At 42.9% G+C, this 17,323-nt stretch overlaps 3 protein-coding genes across 6 annotated transcripts in view; 2 read left to right on the top strand and 1 right to left on the bottom strand.

Annotated features, from left to right (window-relative positions):
- Window positions 1-1,526, bottom strand: part of Rad17 (RAD17 checkpoint clamp loader component) — a 35,663-nt gene extending 34,137 nt beyond the window's left edge. Inside the window, exons 1-3 of one of the 3 annotated variants that reach the window (XM_042690675.1) lie at window positions 1,349-1,526; window positions 698-757; window positions 56-159 (exon numbers count right to left, since the gene is read on the bottom strand). In XM_042690675.1, the coding sequence (XP_042546609.1) occupies window positions 56-159; window positions 698-704 (111 nt within the window). In that variant the 5' untranslated portion in view covers window positions 705-757; window positions 1,349-1,526. Of the gene's footprint in view, window positions 1-55; window positions 160-697; window positions 758-1,307 lie in introns of all 3 variants that reach the window. The other 2 variants (XM_042690676.1, XM_042690674.1) reach the window with 2 other exon arrangements.
- Window positions 1,527-1,757: 231 nt separating this feature from the next.
- On the top strand, window positions 1,758-16,585 carry Ak6 (adenylate kinase 6). Of its 2 annotated transcripts, XM_042690678.1 has the most exons (5): window positions 1,758-1,862; window positions 4,849-4,941; window positions 14,088-14,146; window positions 14,256-14,401; window positions 16,166-16,585. In XM_042690678.1, exons 1-5 carry the CDS (start codon window positions 1,835-1,837, stop codon window positions 16,356-16,358), a joined length of 519 nt encoding a protein of 172 aa, XP_042546612.1. In that variant the 5' UTR covers window positions 1,758-1,834; the 3' UTR covers window positions 16,359-16,585. The 2 variants fall into 2 exon arrangements, with proteins under 2 accessions (XP_042546612.1, XP_042546613.1); XM_042690679.1 differs by lacking the exon at window positions 4,849-4,941 and having other exon boundaries at window positions 1,759-1,862.
- Taf9 (TATA-box binding protein associated factor 9) lies at window positions 4,852-7,061 on the top strand. The gene is made up of 2 exons (XM_042690677.1): window positions 4,852-4,941; window positions 6,041-7,061. Exon 2 carries the CDS (start codon window positions 6,058-6,060, stop codon window positions 6,847-6,849), a length of 792 nt encoding a protein of 263 aa, XP_042546611.1. The 5' UTR covers window positions 4,852-4,941; window positions 6,041-6,057; the 3' UTR covers window positions 6,850-7,061.
- Window positions 16,586-17,323: the final 738 nt, after the last annotated feature.

Genomic DNA, 17,323 nt, shown 5'->3' with positions numbered 1-17,323 from the left:
CCACAAAAAATTGTCATTTTATGCAGTTTTACAAAGCAATCTGAGTGTTTCATACCTTTGTGGAAGATACCTTTGGCCTAAGACCTATTTTTGACATTATAAACTTCAGTAGTTTCCATCCATAGTACACAAGTGGTAATATATTAAGGTATAATTCACCTGGGGAATGAGAGAAGAAAAATACTTCAGATTAAGAAAAACAAAATACAGAATTACAGTATGTATGCATGCATATGCACTATATTATCAATAATAAAGGAACACAGTAAAAATAAGAGAAAAGTAAAAATAAGGGAAAAATTCAAACTGCTAAAATAAAATTTACTTTTATACCTGACTTTTGTAACTGTAACGCCTCTACATCACCTTTATAAAAAAACACTTTTTAAAAATTTACATTTAAATACCATGACCTTATTAAATAATTTGTGGTGGTATAAATGGAATGTTTTTCACATGAACTCAATGATGCATTAGAAAAAACAGAAAGTAACATCTGTGTATCTAATTTTGTCACAAAATGAAATTAGACAATCCTATTTAAGCAGTTTTCAATACTGAAAAGTGAAGTCTTGCTTATCTCAAATTATAATTGCAAATTATATTTCTTCATTTCCAAGTTCGAGAACAACATACAATGAAATCAAACTGATCATATACTTTGGATTTAAATATTTTCTATAATCGTCTTCCTTACTTGACATTAGAAACTTTCATTGGCAATACTGTTCTTCAATTTTAATGTCCTTTAATGCTTCTGGAAAATAGTAAATAGAACTAGTGAAAGCGAATTCAAATTAGCCACAAAAGGTTTCTGAGCCTACAAACTTAAGCTGTTACACTACTTGTCGGTACACATAATCTTATAGAGCAAACATCCATGGATGACCATTCAGTCTGCCTCCCGCCTCCAAAAGAAAGTTCATGACTGAGCTTTGAAGTTTCATAACGGTATATTGGGAGAAAAATAAATCTATTTTAGTAAATATATATGGCAGGCCGAAATAAATGATTGACTGCTAGGAGGACTCTAGTCAGAAAACAAGCCTGACAATCATCTCCTTTTAAAAGGAGGTGACTGTCCTTTGATGTCCTGAAATGAGACGTCAGAGGCAGAAGAGACCTTGAAAACTACAGGACACCCGCCAACCCCCACCAACACCACACACACAGCACAGGGGACACTAAGCTCATTCATCCAAGGAAACTCTGCAGTCCACGGAGACGCTCTTCTCCGACGGGATGGGCGGGCCAGGAGGAGGAGCGCTGCGAGCCCGGGAAGGGGTGAGGAAAAAGACGGTATCGACGTCTGCGACAGATAATAAAGTCGCAGCCTCGGCGGCCTTACTTTGCGGGAGCTGCATTCCTACGTGGACGGAGAAGAACCGAGGAGGCCACGCTCTGCGCACGGTGGAATAGAGCAGCCACCCACCCGGCCCTCGAGCCGCTCACAGCGCCGGGCCGCCCGGAGGTCCGGCCTCCTGGGGTCCTTCAAATCTAACCGGCGCTTCCGCGACGCACCCTGAAGGGAGGGGGACACCGAGGACCGAGCGACTTAGGCATCCACCGCACTGCCTGACCGAAAGGCGAGGAAAGGAGTTTCATTTTCATGTTTGCTTTTACCCCCTGCTTTCGATCAAGTGGTGACGCCTATCGTAGAAGGCTGGGTAAACGACAGCCCGCGACTGGGCAGGAGACGGCGGGTGGGGAGAGCCGCCCAGGGTCTCAAGGACCTCCGGGCTGCAGGCGCCGGCGGCCGCTCCCTCTTCCGGCGGCTCTGCGTCCGCGCGTCCGGCCCGCGAGCCTGGCGTTTGGAATCGTCGCGGCGAAGACTATGCGGCGCCCGAACATCCTGCTCACCGGTTAGATCGCGCGGCTGGGAAGGGCTGGACGGCGGGACGAGCAGCAGGACTCCTAGGGCTCTGGGGACGCTAAGGGTGCTGTGCTGGGTTGAGGAGGCCGCGTGCCGCGGCGTGTGGAGGCGGGGCGCGGCGCGGCGCGGTCCGGGGGCCTCAGGCCGGGCCCGCGGGCGTAGGTGCGGGGGCGCGGCGTGTGGAGCGGGGGGGGGGGGGGCGTCCGGGCTCGCGGCCGTTGGGAGCGAGGGGGAGGGGCGCGGACGTTATTTCCGTTGGCCTGGGCGCTCGAGTTGGCGTCGCCGTCGCCGGGGCGGTGGGAGGCTGCGGGGCCCGCGCTGCTGACCAGAATTCCTCCGGCTCTTTCTGAGTCGGGTCTTCGGCGTGTAAGATGGGCCGTGAGGGCCGTGTGTGTGTGTGTGTGTGTGTGTGTGTGTTTCGTAACGTGGGGTGGTGTGAGGCCGTGTTTCCCCTCAGGAAAATCTACTGGAGATGGCTGCCTCCTCTCCTCAGGCCTTCCAGAATCGGCTGCTCTTCTTGGCCTTTGCGGGGGTGGGGGGTGGGGGATGGGGGTTGGGGTGGGGGGATGGGGGGTGGGGTGGGGGCGGGGGGATTTCAAATGTGGGGTTTCGGAAAATGAGTTTAGATTCATAGGAAGGGATTGTGTACGTTCGCTAAGCATTAGAGTGAGTGTGTGTGTGTCTGTCGTCCGTCTGTCTGTGTGTCTGTCTCTTTTTTCTCTTAATGACAAGGCAGCTCAACATGTCCGTTCCTTGCTGACGTCGGAATAGTATAAAGATTCCGGGCCGATGGTGGAGTTCTCTTTCCGTTCTTCCGAACCGTGTTGAGTTTTCGTTTCCTCAGTAAAGGGAAATGAGACGGCGACCGACGACTTTAAACTGTATTCTCGGTGGTCTTTTCACTCTGCAGATATTTACCAAGTTGTAGCCGTTAATATTGCCACTCAGGTCATTTACATAGGTGCGGGTGATGCGCCTACATAAAGATACTCTGTGGAAATAAAGTTTTAGCAGTTAAGGAAAGCTAAGATTCTAAGCAGGACAGTGCTTAATTTTGTTTTTGTACTCTGGTACTGGGGCTTGAACTCTGGGCCTCATTTTGCTTTTTTCGTTTAAGGCTAGCGCTTTGCCACCTGAGCCACACCTACTTTTGGCTTTTTGCTGGCTAACTGGAGATACGAGTCACGTGCTTTCCTGCCCTGGCCAGCTTTGAACCCTGGTCTTTAGCTCTTAACCTCCTGAGTAAGTTTAACAATACAGTTCAAAAAGAAATAGGGCTGGGGGCTGGGAAGGTGGCTCAGTGGTAGACGCTTGCCTTGCATGCATGCAGCCCTGGGTTCAATTCCTCAGCACCACATAAGGAAAAAGAAAAAAAAAAGCCAGAAGTGGCACTGTGGCTCAAGTGGTGGAGCGCTAGCCTTGAGCTGAAGAGCTGAGGGACAGCGCCCAGGCCCAGAGTTCAGGCCCCATTACCAGACCCCTCCCACCCCACTCCCCCAAAAAAGAAATGGGCTGGGAATGTAGCTCAGTGGTAGAGCCACTAGCCTTGAGCCAAAGAAGCTAAGTGACAGTGCCCAGGCCCTGAGTTCAAGCCCCATGACAGGCAAAAAAAAAAGAAGGGCTGGGGACATGGCTCAAGTGGTAGAGTACCTGCCTAGCATGCCAGAGTCCCACCAAAAAAAAAAAAAGCTCATTCTACTCTGAGACTGAGGATGTTGATTTGAAGCCAGCCTGGGGCAGGAAAAGTCCCTAAGACACTTTTGTGGGGGTTTTTGGGGAGGAGGGAGAATGAGGGGTCCATCATGGGGCCTGAACACCGTGCCTGGGTGCTGTTCCTTGATCTCTTCAGCTCAGGTGAGCACTCTACCACTTGAGCCACAGCGTCACTTCCGATTTTCTGGTGGTTTGTTGGAGATAAGAGTCTCTTGGACATTCCTGCCCAGGCTGGCTTTGAACCGTGATCCTCAGATCTCAGTCTCCTGAGTAGCTAGGATTACAGGTGTGAGCCACTAGTGCCCAGCTCTGAGACTTTGGGGGAAGCAGAGTGTGGTCCAAGTGGTATAGCCCCAGCTTTGAGTTCAATTCCGAGTACACATGTATGTACATTAAATTCCAAGTTTAACCTAACTGTATTATAGCGTATTTGAGGTGCTTTATTACATCAAGAGTTTTGATTTGTCTCTGTTGCATTTAATTATAATGGTGAGATTTAGTAGCTTTAATGGCTTTAACATGCTGTTGAATTTGAGTATCTTGGAGTGAGATATAAAAGGAAGGTAAAGAATAGTGTGTAGTTTTGCCACTTAGGCAAAAAGAGAACGTGTGTACATGGTATCCATGGATGCACACATACAACAGGTACCATATATCCTTTTCTCTATACATAACACATGTGCAAGGCTTCTTTGGGAAACATTTTTAAGAACCTGGTTTCAATGGAAGGACATAGGAAAGAGGACCCAGGGGTAGAAGTCTTAATGAGCTAATGTTTGAGGGTTTTTTTTTTGTTTGGTTTCTTTTTGTTGGTACTAAATACTTCTATTGAGCTACATTCCCAGTCCTTAATCTGCCCTGTTCCCCCATATACACACACACACAAACATTTGTTTTTTAATTAAAGCAATAACTGATGGTAGTTAATGTCAGCTTGCTAATTTTATTCTGGGTAGTTCATATTGGTGACAGGCAAAATTGTATTGGCATCAAAATCTCCTGAGCCCCCATCCCAGGAGAATCACATACAGAATGAGATTTTGACAACCAGGTGATACCTCTGAAAGTTTTGGGTAGATCATAGTATATTCTTTCATGTTCTAATTGGGGCAATTTTCATATTGGTGGTTATGAACTTTTTGTTTTGCTTTGTTTTCTATTTTATTTTATGGTGGTTACGAACTTTAAGGATAGAAGATGATTGAAGTCCAAGTAATTACTTGAAGTTTTTTTTTTTTTTTTTTTGTGGCTTGTCTTAACAGGTACACCAGGGGTTGGAAAAACCACACTAGGCAAAGAACTTGCCTCAAGATCAGGACTGAAGTATATTAGTGTGGGTGATTTAGCTCGAGAAGGTAAGGGATGCTTTGATATTTGGGTTTTGTTTTTGTTTTTGAAAGTCAGGTTGTAGAGTATTAGCTAGCTGTTATAAGAGGGTACAAATAGGAGAAAGATTAGCGTGTTAAGGACTTTTTGATGGAAAAAAATGTTTAAGCAAGCTCACAACTGTAATCCCAGACAGAAAAGTACAGGAGACTCCCAGATCAAAAAAAACTGGCAGAGAGTGTGGCTCAAATGATAAAGTTCTAGCAAGCAAGTAAGTTGAGGAACCATGAGGCTCTGAGTCCCCTGGTACCAGCGCATACAAGTATAGACCTTTATGTTGAGCCATAGAAATCTTTAAAAATATGTATAATACTATTAATGGTAACATTCACCAATTTCCCCCCTACCACCAACTAGTAGTGTTTTTTGTTTTTTGGGTTTTTTTTGCCAGTCCTGGGACTTGAACTCAGGGCCTGGGCGCTGTCTCTGAGCTTTTGCTCAAGGCTAGTACTCTTAACACTTGAGTCACAACGCCAGTTCTGGCTTTTTTTGTTTATGTGGTACTGAAGAATCAGGTCTTCATGAATGCTAGGCAAGCACTATACCACTTAAGCCACATTCCCAGCCCTAGCAGTGCTTTAGAACAATAATATTAGTTCTTTAGAACAATAATATTAATGGAGGCTTCCATGAAAAGATTGGACACATAAAATCTCAATATAAAAAGGCAGGAGAATAAGACAGTGAATGTATTAATCTTATGGAAAAGACAGATTATTTTGAACTCAGTGAATAGGATATGCTTGTCCTTTGGTATTTTCTTAGGTCAGCTTGATTGCTGTATGTATGCATGCAACTACATACATTCTAAAATGATGAATGTTTGATTTTTTTACCCTGTTTTCCCCTAATCTTTATTTTTTATTTATTTTTTGTTCTGCAATTTATAGGGCAGGAGCTCAGTACACTTAAGCAAAGGGAACTCTTTATTAAAATTAAGATGTAATTTGTTTTAAACCTTAAAAATACTTATTTTAACATAATTTTTAAATGTTAAGTTCCTCACATTTGTTGCTAAAATAATTTTGGTTTGATCTAATGTGCATATTCTTTTTAAATGAACTAAAGTCTGATCACCGGCTATCATGGAGTCTGGCAAGATGGCTTCTCCCAAGAGCATGCCGAAAGATGCACAGATGATGGCACAAATCCTGAAGGATATGGGGATTACAGAATATGAGCCAAGAGTTATAAATCAGATGTTGGAATTTGCTTTTCGTTATGTGACTACAATTCTAGATGATGCTAAGATTTATTCAAGCCATGCTAAAAAAGCTACTGTTGATGCAGATGATGTACGATTGGCCATCCAGTGTCGGGCTGACCAGTCTTTCACTTCTCCTCCTCCAAGAGATTTTCTGTTAGATATTGCAAGGCAAAGAAATCAAACCCCTTTGCCATTGATCAAACCATATTCAGGTCCTAGATTGCCACCTGATAGATATTGCTTAACAGCTCCAAATTATAGACTTAAGTCTTTACAAAAAAAGGCATCTACTCCTGCAGGAAGAATAACCGTTCCACGGTTAAGTGTTGGTTCAGTCAGTAGCAGACCAAGTACTCCCACACTGGGCACACCAACCCCACAAACAATGTCTGTTTCTACTAAAGTGGGAACTCCAATGTCCCTCACAGGGCAAAGATTTACAGTACAAATGCCTGCTTCTCAGTCCCCTGCTGTAAAAGCATCAATTCCTGCAACATCAGCAGTTCAGAATGTTCTGATCAATCCATCATTAATTGGTTCCAAAAACATTCTTATTACCACTAATATGGTGTCACAAAATACGACCAACGAGTCATCAAATGTATTAAAAAGAAAGCGTGATGATGATGATGACGATGACGATGATGATGATGACTATGATAATTTGTAATCTAGCCTTGATGCATGTAATAAGTATTTTTGGTCTTGAATCCATTGTACTGAAATTAAGCATGCTGGATGTTTTCGTTGTATTTTAGAAACTTTATAAATAGTATTTAATGAGTACTTTTCAATTGAAATGTTTGGTTTTCTTTAATAGCACTAGAAATGGTTTTTCTTCAGCCTTTATATGTAAAAAATAAAGTTGTTATTTATCAATTAGATGTTGGTACTTTGGCAGTATGTTTTTAAAAACATTTTCTCCCTCCTCACCAGAAGGAAATAAGGGTTACAACATTCATTATTTTGAATGTTACCTTTTGTGTCTTCAGATATTTAATCATACTTAACAATATATTTTCTCAGATTGCTCAAGTGTAACTGATTCTATTTAGAGAGACTAATTGGTCAAGATGGTTAGATCTGTTTAGATTTGTCCTCAGTTTCTCAACTTTCTAGGTTGTCTCCCCACCCTATTAGTATATTAAGGATTATTGGCATCTTCATTTCTTTGATTACTTTTTTCCAGTGTCCTTTTTTGCAGCTCTGCTTTTAAGCATTTTTTGTCTTTTTTTTTTTTTTTTTTTGGTTGTGGGGCCTGAACTCTGGGCTTGGGCGCTATCCCTCAGCTCTTCAGCTCAAGGCAATCGCTCTACCACTTGAGCCACAGCACCACTTCTTGGTTTTCTAGTGATTTATTGGAGATAAGAGTCTCACAGAGTTTCCTGCCCGGGCTGTCTTGGAACCGTGATCCTCAGATCTCAGCCTCCTGTATAGCTAGGATTACAGGCGTGAGCCACCAGCGCCAGCTGCCCAGCTAAATTTTAAACTCTTCAATGCAGCCTTGAAGCCCCTTTGTCTAGCCTCAGCTTACTTGGCCCCTTATTCCTAATTTCTTTTTCTAAGAAACTAGGGCTGGGGGCTGGTAGCATGTCGTAAGTGGTAGAGCATCAGCCTAGCAAGCACGAGGCCCTGAGTTCCAAACCCCAGTACTGACCAAAACAAAACACTATCCTTATGGGCTGGGGATGTGGCTTAGTGGTAGAATGCTTCCCTAGCATGCATGAAGACCTAGGTTTGATTCCTCATTACCACATACACAGAAAAAGCTGAAGTGGCAGATTGCTAATCTTGAGCAAAAGAAGCTCAGGGACAGTATCTAGATCCTGAGTTCAAGCCCCAGGACTGGCAAAAAAAAAAAAAACAACTTATTAAGAATGTGAAGGACTTTCCTGCCCAGTTAGCTTTGCACTACAATCCTGAGACCTCAGCCTCTTAAGTAGGTAGGATTATAGGCTTGAGCCACTAGTGCTCTTGCTCACACTCTCCCCCATTTTTCCTCCCTCCTCCTTTTCTCCCTGTCCCTTTCCCTCTCTCCTCCCCTCTCCCTTTCTCTTTCTCCCTCTCTCCCCCTTACCCCTTTTCCCTTTCTCCTCCCTCTTTCTGTCTCCCTCTCTTCTCCCGTCTCCTTTTTCTCCCCTCCCTTTCTCCTCTTCTTTTTCTCCTCTTTCTCTATTGACCAGGGATTAATATCAGGGACTCCTGCTCTCAATTTCCACTTTGGGTTAGTGCTTGGCTACTTAAACCACACCTCCACATTCAGCTTTTTGCTGGCTAATGGAATATAAGATAGATTTTCCTACCTGGGCTGGCATAGAACCCAAATCTTTAGTTCTCACCCTCCTGAGTCACTAGTATAGGCTTGAGCCATCAGCTCTTGGATTTTATTTTCTTTTCTTTTTTTCCCGGTCATGGGGCCTGAACTCTGGGTCTGGGCGCTGTCCCTCAGCTCTTCAGCTCAAGGCTAGCGCTCTACCACTGGAGCCACAACGCTATTTCCGGCTTTTTCTGCTTATGTGGTGCTGAGGAATCGAACCCAGGGCCTCATGCATGCGAGTCAAGCACTCTACCACTGAGCCACCTTCCCAGCCCTGGATCCTATTTTCTAATGGTTTGAAAACTCCCTCAGAGTCTTCCCTCCTTTGATCCCTACCTAGCTAATTGCTTCGTATCTGTTTAGAACTTATGCTAGGAAAGCCCCTTAATATCCTAGGTTTATGTCAGCTGTTTATACAACACCTAGAGCCAGAAAATTAAAATAATTCCCAGATGTCTTTATTACAATTTTATTAGAAATGCTTTGAGAGAACTTCATTTTGTTCACTTTTTTTTCTAGTTGTGGGACTTGAACTCAGGGCTGGGCTCTGTGCCTTAGCTTCTTTGGGCTCAAGGCTAGTGCTCTTACCCCTTGAGCCACAGTGCTGCTTCTAGTTTTTGAGTGGTTAATTGGAGATAAGAGTATCACAGGGACTTTTCTGCCCAGGCTGCCCTTGAATATCGATCCTCAGATCTCAGCCTCCTATAGTAGCTAGGATCACAGGCATGAGGCACCGCAACTGGTATTTGTTCAATGTTTAGTCCTCATTGTCCATCCCTTCTGTTAGTACAAGGTATTTGATAAAGTTTTTTGAAGTAAACATTTCAGTTTGGATAATGAATTCTACATGTCAACATTGTAATAAGAAACACTTTTTTGGTGGTGTGTGTGTGTGTATGTCTGTGTGTGTGCTGGTTCTGGGGCTTGAACTCATGGCCTAGCTGCTGTCTCTGTGCTTATTTTGCTCAAGGATAGTGCTATAGCACTTAAGTCACAGCTCCACTTCTGGCTTTCGTAGTAGTTTATTAGAAATAAGAGTCCCATAGACTTCTGCCCAGGCTGGCTTCAAACTGATCCTCAGATCTCGAATTCGTGAGTATTCAGGATTATAGGTGTAAGCCACTGATACTTGGCTAAGAAACATTCTAAAAGTGGCTATAGATGTCTCTCTTACCTTGTATTTTTTAAGATTTTGGTAATCTTTGGGTCAGGAATTAAAATATGAAATAATATCATATGACTACTACATAGAATGATCAACTATATAGGTATTCTTGAATTTCGTGGTATTGTTGCCCTTCTGAAGGTTTCATATCCAGTGGGTATGAAAGGTTTCATAGGGCTGAGAAGGTGCTTGAGGCCCTGGGTTCGATTCCTCAGCACCTCATAAGCAGAAAAAAAAGCCGGAAGTGACACTGTGGCTCAAGTGGTAGAGTGCTAGCCTTGAGTTGAAGAGCTGAGGGACAGAGCCCAGGCCCAGAGTTCAGGCCCCACGACCCCCCAAAAAAAAGGTTTTATATCCATCTGGATCTGAAAAGCTGAACCTGTATGTCCAGCTTCTCAGTAAGCTGAGGCAGTACAGTCCCTTGAGCACAGGAGTTCTCAGGCCATCCCTGATAACAGTGAGATCCTGTCTCAAAAGAAAAAATAACATACAGATATGTGTGTGTCCATGTGTGTGCTGGTCATGTGGCTTCACTCAGGCCTATGCACTGCCCCTGAGCTGTTTTGCTAGAGGATAGTGCTCTACCACTTGAGCCACAGCTCTACTCCCTACTTTTTGTTGTTATTTGGAGGTAGTCTCTCCTGTCCAGTGGGCTCTACAGGTTCTATCCCAGCTATGTCTGGAAGCGTAAATGGGTCCACAATGGCCCAGGCAAAAAGTGAGACTCACCTCAAAATAATCAGCATAGTGAACTGGAGGGATGACTCACGCTGTAGAGCACCTGCCTGGCAATCTCAGTTCTCTGTGCCCTGAGTTCATACTCTAGCACTTCCAATTAAAAGAAATTAGCTCTTTAATCTACAGTTTGTAGATGAAGATTTAGATTGTTTTCTAACTTGTTAACAAATTTTTCCCATACCAGCAGTAGTCCATTAGGCACTGGGATGCCCAGAATCATTCCACAGGCCCCCCAGGCAAGACAATTACAGGAGTTTCTGTAGTAAGATCTCAGAATGATGGTTTGAAGCCAGGCTAGGGTTTTATCTCCAACTATGAGTGAAAAAAGCCAAGCAAGAGGCCATGAATTCAAGCTCCAGTATCTCCACAAGAGTTAATAAATAATAATATAGGCACTGGTGGCCTATAATCCTAGCTACTGAAGAGGCAGAGATCTGAGGATCAAGGTTCAAACCCAGGCTAGGCAGGAAAGTTTATGAGAGTCTTATCTCCAATAAAACTACCAAAAAAGCCAGAAGAGAAGCTGAGGCTCGAGTGGTAGCATACTATCCTTGAGCAAAAGAAGCTCAGGGACAACACCTAGTCCCAGAGTTCAAGCCCCAGAATCAGTATGAAGGAAAAAAAAAACAAGAAAAACTATTCAAGTTGTAGGGCATTTGCCTGGTATGTGTAACACCTTGGGTTTTATTTCCAGTGCCAAAAAAAGTAGGGGAGGGAGGTAAGAAGACTCCATAACTTTTTTTTTTTTTTTGGTTGGTTGTGGGGCTTGAACTGTGGGCCTGGGCACTGTCCCTCAGCTCTTCAGCTCAAGGCTAGCGCTCTACCACTTGAGCCATAGCACCACTTCCGGTTTTCTGGTGGTTTATTGGAGATAAGAGTCTCATGGGCTTTCCTGCCTAGGCTGGCTTTGAACCATCAGATCTCAGGCTTCTGAGTAGCTAGAATTACAGGCTTGAGCCACCACCATTTTCTTAAAGCTGGCTAAAGTATGATTTAAGCCTGCCTTAAACTAACTCTTAGGAATGAAGGTGGTTGGTATGTCCTAGCTCCTGAAATAAGACTTCTTTTAAAGCCAGTTGTTACTTGTTGAAATTTAAATTTGCCTCTGGGTGCTGTTGCTTTGTACCTTTAATCCTGGCTAGTAAGTTCTTGAACTGAGAATCAAGGTTCAAAGCCAGCTGGAAGTGGAGGTGTGGTTCAAGCTGTGAAAGAAAATGCTGAGAGCTCAATACTTTTGTGCTTTGATTTGCCTTTTCATTTCTTTTTTTCAGTGTTGAGTTAAACCTAGAGCCTAATTATATGAATTTAGTACCACTTACATATATCCCTGGCCTTAAATATACCTTCTCTATAGCTTCCCTCATCATTTTTGTTTTGTCTTAAGTAAAGCATAACTCTCAAGAGGAATGGCTTTTGGAGGAGCTGGGAATTTGGAAGTAAAGGTTATATCCAGGCCTGGTGCCAGTGGCTCATACCTATAATCCTAGCTATTCGGGAGGCTGAGATCTGAGGGTTGTAGTTTGAAGCCAGCCCTGGCAGGAAAGTCCTTGAAATGCTTATCTCCAATTAACAACCAGAAAAGCTGGAAGTGGAGCTGTGGCTTAAGTAATACAGCACTAACAATGAGCAAAAAAGCTCAAAGATAGCTAGTGCCCAGGTCCCGGGACTGGCGCGTGCGCGCACACACACACACACACACACACACACACACACACACACACACACACACACTATATTCAGGGACATCTGAATATAAACCCCAACACACACACACACACACACACACACTATATTCAGGGACATCTGAATATAAACCCCAAGTACCTCTTTCCAAGCCTCATGAAAAAGTGAAGTTCATTAACAGGGAGTTTACTTCTGGAATCAAGAACCTAAACTTGCTGCTGAGAAGTGCATATAAATATATATTTTTTTATTTTTTGGTCAGTCATGGGACTTGAACTCTGGGCTTGGGCACTGTCTCTGCACTCTTCAGCTCAAGGTGAGCGCTCTACCACTTGAGCCAGAGCTCCACTTCAGTTTTCTAGTGGTTTATTAGAGTCTCATGGACTTTCCTCCCCAGTCTGGCTTTGAACCACAATCCTCAGATCTCAGCCTCCTAAGTAGCTAGGATTACAGGCGTGAGCCACTGGCGCCTGGTGAGAAGTATATTTTTGACCTAAACATCTGGAATTTAATCTGCTTTTAATACATCTTAGGATGTTGTTTTACCTGTTCATATATTCCTTCTTCACACCAATGTGTAACTCAATCTCAAAAATTCTGATGTTGGTTATTTTATTATTTATTCACTTTTGTGTCAAGGACTTGGACTCAGAGCCTGGGGTCCCTGATCTTTGTTATTCAGAGCTAGTACTCTACCACTTAAGCCATAGCTCTGTGTCCTGCCTTTTTGGTGCTTAATTTGAGAAGAGAATCTCATGGACCCCTGCCCAGGCTGGACTCGAATTGTCATCCTCATAAGTCATCCTCTGAGTGACTGGTAATACAGATGTGAGCCACCAGCACCTGGCCTCTTCATTTCTTTTAGTTTATTTCAACTTTGATATTTGAGTTTCAAGTAAGCTTAAATTACATGACTGTAGCCCTAGCACTTTGGAGGCTGAAGCCAAGGAGATCACAAGTTGAGGCTAAACCTGAGCTACACAGTAAGATTCTGTCTCAAAAAACAAAAATGAACAACGTGGAAAAATTGGCTTTTTGTTTTTGCTTTTGTTGGCCATTAGGCTTGAACTCAGGGCCTAGGCACTGTCCCTGAGCTTCGCTCAAAGCTAGCACTCTACTATTTGGGTTCACAGCTCCACTTCCAGTTTTTTAAGTGTTTAATTGGAGATGAGAATCTCACGGGGACTTGTCTGCCCAGGCTGGCTTTGAACCGTGATCCTCAGATCTCACCCTCCTGAATAGCTAGGATTACAGGCATGAGCCATGGGCACCCGGCTAGACGTGGATCTTAAAGCCAAACTACAAAGGGTACTAAACAAAATATCCCCAAGTTCATGATATTCTCTTGACTTAATTATGGCTAATACTCTAATCATATATATAGTGGCAGAACAAAAGTGGATTTTTTTTACTTGTGGAAAAAATGTTTTGAATTTATTATCCATGCTTTCTTTTTCCTTTTTTTTTTTTGTCGGTTGTGGGGCTTGAACTCTGGGCCTGAGCGCTGTCCTCAGCTCTTCAGCTCAAGGCTAGCACTCTACCACTTGAGCTACAGTGCCACTTCCGGTTTTCTGGTGGTTTATTGGAGTTTCACTGGACTTTTCCTGCCCGGGCTGGCTTTGAACCTCGATCCTCAGATCTCAGCCTCCTGAGTAGCTAGGATTATAGGCGTGAGCCACCAGCGCCCAACTTATCCATGCTTTCTTCTACACAAAATTTTATCAGTATTGCCCTTTATATTTGCATCTAAAAGAATAATTGGCAATATGTTTCCTAAAGAATAGAATTATTTGAAAATTGTAGAAGAGAGAGGGCAAACTGAAGGTGAGTATAGATAAATACCAGCGGTGGAAGAGATGAGTTTGATTAGGATATGTTGTGTGCATGTATGGAAGTGTCACAGTGACTCCCTCCCCCTTGTGCAAGAAATGATGTGGGTTAATAGAAGCTAATGTAAGTTACTTAAAAAAATACTGTTTAACAAGCCACTGTGGTTCTCTTCTAGGGGAGTTATATGATGGCTATGATGAAGAGTATGATTGTCCCATTTTAGATGAAGATAGAGTAAGTGACAATATAAAATTTGTACTTGTTGGCTCAGTAGTAAAGTTGACCTTGGTGTTGTAAGGAAGCCTTCAATAGTTGTTGTTTTTTTTTTTAACCTTTCTTACAGGTAGTCGATGAATTAGAAAATGAGATGAGAGATGGTGGTGTTATTGTTGATTACCATGGCTGTGATTTCTTCCCTGAACGCTGGTTTCATATAGTTTTTGTGTTGAGAACAGATAACAGTGTTTTGTACAAAAGACTTGAAACAAGGTAAGAAAGGAAAAATTTGCATTCTTAAAGCTTAATATGAGGGGCTGGGAAGGTGGTTCAGTGGTAGAGCGCTTGCCTTGCAGGAATGAGGCCCTGGCTTTGATTTCTCAGCACCACATAAGCAAAAAAAGCTGGAAGTGGCACTGTGGCTCAAGTGGTAGAGCGATAGCCTTGAGCTGAAGAGCTGAGAGACAGTGCCCAGGCCCAGAGTTCAGGCCCCATGACTGGCAAAAAACAAAAATAAATAAAGCTTAATATGAACTTTCATTATATTTTCCTGAAATTGGCCAGTAGTGTTGTAAAAAGAGCTTTTATTTGAAAACATGACCACTTTATTTGGTCTCTTGAACCTAATAAGACCCTTAAGGACACAGGTGAGTACTCCTTTAGGAGCAAATGAACATCTCAGCTGAAAGTTTGATTCAGTAGTTATACTAATGGAAGCCCCATTTAGCTATGCTATCTTTTTTTTTAAATCAACTTCTTGGGCAGAGCCAACCTGTAGTATTCTTTTTTTTTTTTTTTTTTGTCGGTCGTGGGGCTTGAACTCTGGGCCTAGGCGCTGTCCCTCAGCTCTTCAGCTCAAGGCAAGCGCTCTACCACTTGAGCTACAGCGCCACTACCTGTAGTATTCTTTGCTTGAACATTCCCCATTCAAATTGTCCCCACATCAAGAATGGGAGAACTGGGGCTGGGAAGGTGGCTCAGTGGTAGAGCGCTTGCCTTGCATGCATGAGGCCCTGGGTTTGATTCCTCAGTACCACATAAGCAGAAAAAGCTGGAAGTGGCACTGTGGATCAAGTGGTAGAGTGATAGCCTTGAGCTGAAGAGCTGAGGAACAGTGCCCAGGCCCAGAGTTCAGGCCCCACGATTAACAAAAAACAAACAAAAAAAATTGTGGTTCTCAGTGACTGTCAGGAGCTCTGATCAGCCATGTATTAGAAGGTATACTTGGCTGGGTATTGGTGGCTCATGCCTGTAATCCTAGCTACTCAAAAGACTGAGATCTGAGGATCACAGTTCAAGGCCAGCCCAAGCAGCTAAGTCCCCATGAGACTTTTATGTCTAATTAGCCACTCAAAAACTGGAAGTGGAGCTGTGGCTCCAAGTGGTAAAGTGCTAGTTTGGCCTTGTGTCAAGGAAGTTGCTCATGTATACAGGTACTAATCTGTTTTCTCTAGGTAAAAGGAATGTGAGAAGTAGGGGTGGGGGGGGTGGGGGGGGGAGATGGGAAGGGATGGGAAGGGGAAACAAAGAAGGAGGCAACAATACTTGATAAGAAATGTACTCATTACCTTGCTCATGTAATTGTAACCCCTCTGTACAGTATTTTCACAATAAAAAAAAATCTTAAAAAAAAAAAAAAGAAACAAGAAATCTAGTTTGACAATAAAGCAATAAAGCCAACTCCACTTTGATAAAGCTTATTTGAAAGAGAGAAAAAAAAAGGAATGTAAGAAGTACTTTTGTGTACAGTTTCTGGTATGTTCCTAAAACTACAGTTAATAGTATTCTTTTTTTTTTTTGGGTCCGGTTGTGGGGCCTGAACTCTGGGCCTGGGCGCTGTCCCTCAGCTCTTCAGCTCAAGGCTAGCACTCTACCACTTGAGCCACAGCACCACTTCCGGCTTTTTTCTTTTTGCTTATATGGTGCTGAGGAATCGAACCCAGGGCCTCAGGCATGCAAGGCAAGCGCTCTGCCACTGAGCCACCTTCCCAGCCCCATTTTTGTTTTTTAATTGTTTAACCTCTCTTTGCCTTGCAGGGGTTATAATGAGAAGAAACTGCAAGACAATATTCAGTGTGAGATTTTTCAAGTTCTTTATGAAGAAGCCATAGCATCCTACAAAGAAGAAATTGTGCATCAGCTGCCCAGCAATAACCCAGAAGAGCTAGAGGATAATATAAATAAGATTTTGAAATGGATTGAGCAGTGGGTGAAAGATCATAACTCTTAACTACTACTGGCAGGCCATATTAGTCACTCACGTTAATATCTCTCTCACTACTTCATAGAAATCACCCAAGTAATCAGTACAACAATCTTATTAAATCTGTGTTACAGGTCTAGCAGATGGATAACATAAAAACTATGTCCGGGTTTTTCTCCATGAGAAAGCTGAACAACCTCAAAAGTAATGAACATAATATTGGCTTGATAATAAAACGTATTATTTAATATTTACTTTGTAAATGAATCTGATCAAATGGGTACAAATACACACACACAAACACACATACTCTTGGTACTAGAGATTGAACTTAGAGACTCTTGCATATTAGGCAGGTGATATATCACTTGAGACATACCTCCAGTTCTGCATTTTATTAGTGGAACTGATGACTGCATACATGTCTTTGAACATGTTCAATTTGTGTATTACATACGAGCCATATTGCCAACCCAATTGTACAATTTCAGTGAATTTTATATGAATTACCAAAATAAATTTCTTGTGCCAGTACCAGGGCTTGAACTCAGGGCCTTGATGCTGTCCCCTAGCTTTTTTGCTCAAGGCTAGCGCTCTACCAATTGAACCAGAACTCTACTTCCAGCTTTTTGATATTTAATTGGAAATAAATCTTATAGATTTTCCTGCCTGGTCTAGCTTCAAACCTTGATCCTCAGATCATTAGCCTCCTGAGTAATATTATATGTGTGAGCCACAGGTGCTCACACTTTTAAACTGTGGTTTGCACTCAGGGTTTAGGCTAGCTAGGAAGTAACTGCCACTTGAGCCATACTCCACAGTCCTTAAATGGATGAGTAATAGTACTTTGTGTGTACATACACCTATGGGTTTTTTTTGTCCATTTATATTGATGATCACTGATAGGATCACTTCTTGTTTGTAGAATTAAAGGAAATGCCCCAATTAATGTTTTCTTATGAACACTTAAGATTTCTTGCAGGTTTTTTTTA

Source organism: Dipodomys spectabilis, unplaced genomic scaffold, assembly GCF_019054845.1.
Source record: "Dipodomys spectabilis isolate Male_0828 unplaced genomic scaffold, ASM1905484v1 ptg000140l, whole genome shotgun sequence".
In the NCBI taxonomy this organism is placed as follows: domain Eukaryota; kingdom Metazoa; phylum Chordata; class Mammalia; order Rodentia; family Heteromyidae; genus Dipodomys; species Dipodomys spectabilis.
Note: the sequence above shows the minus strand (reverse complement) of the source record. Positions and strands in the feature narration are given on the sequence as shown.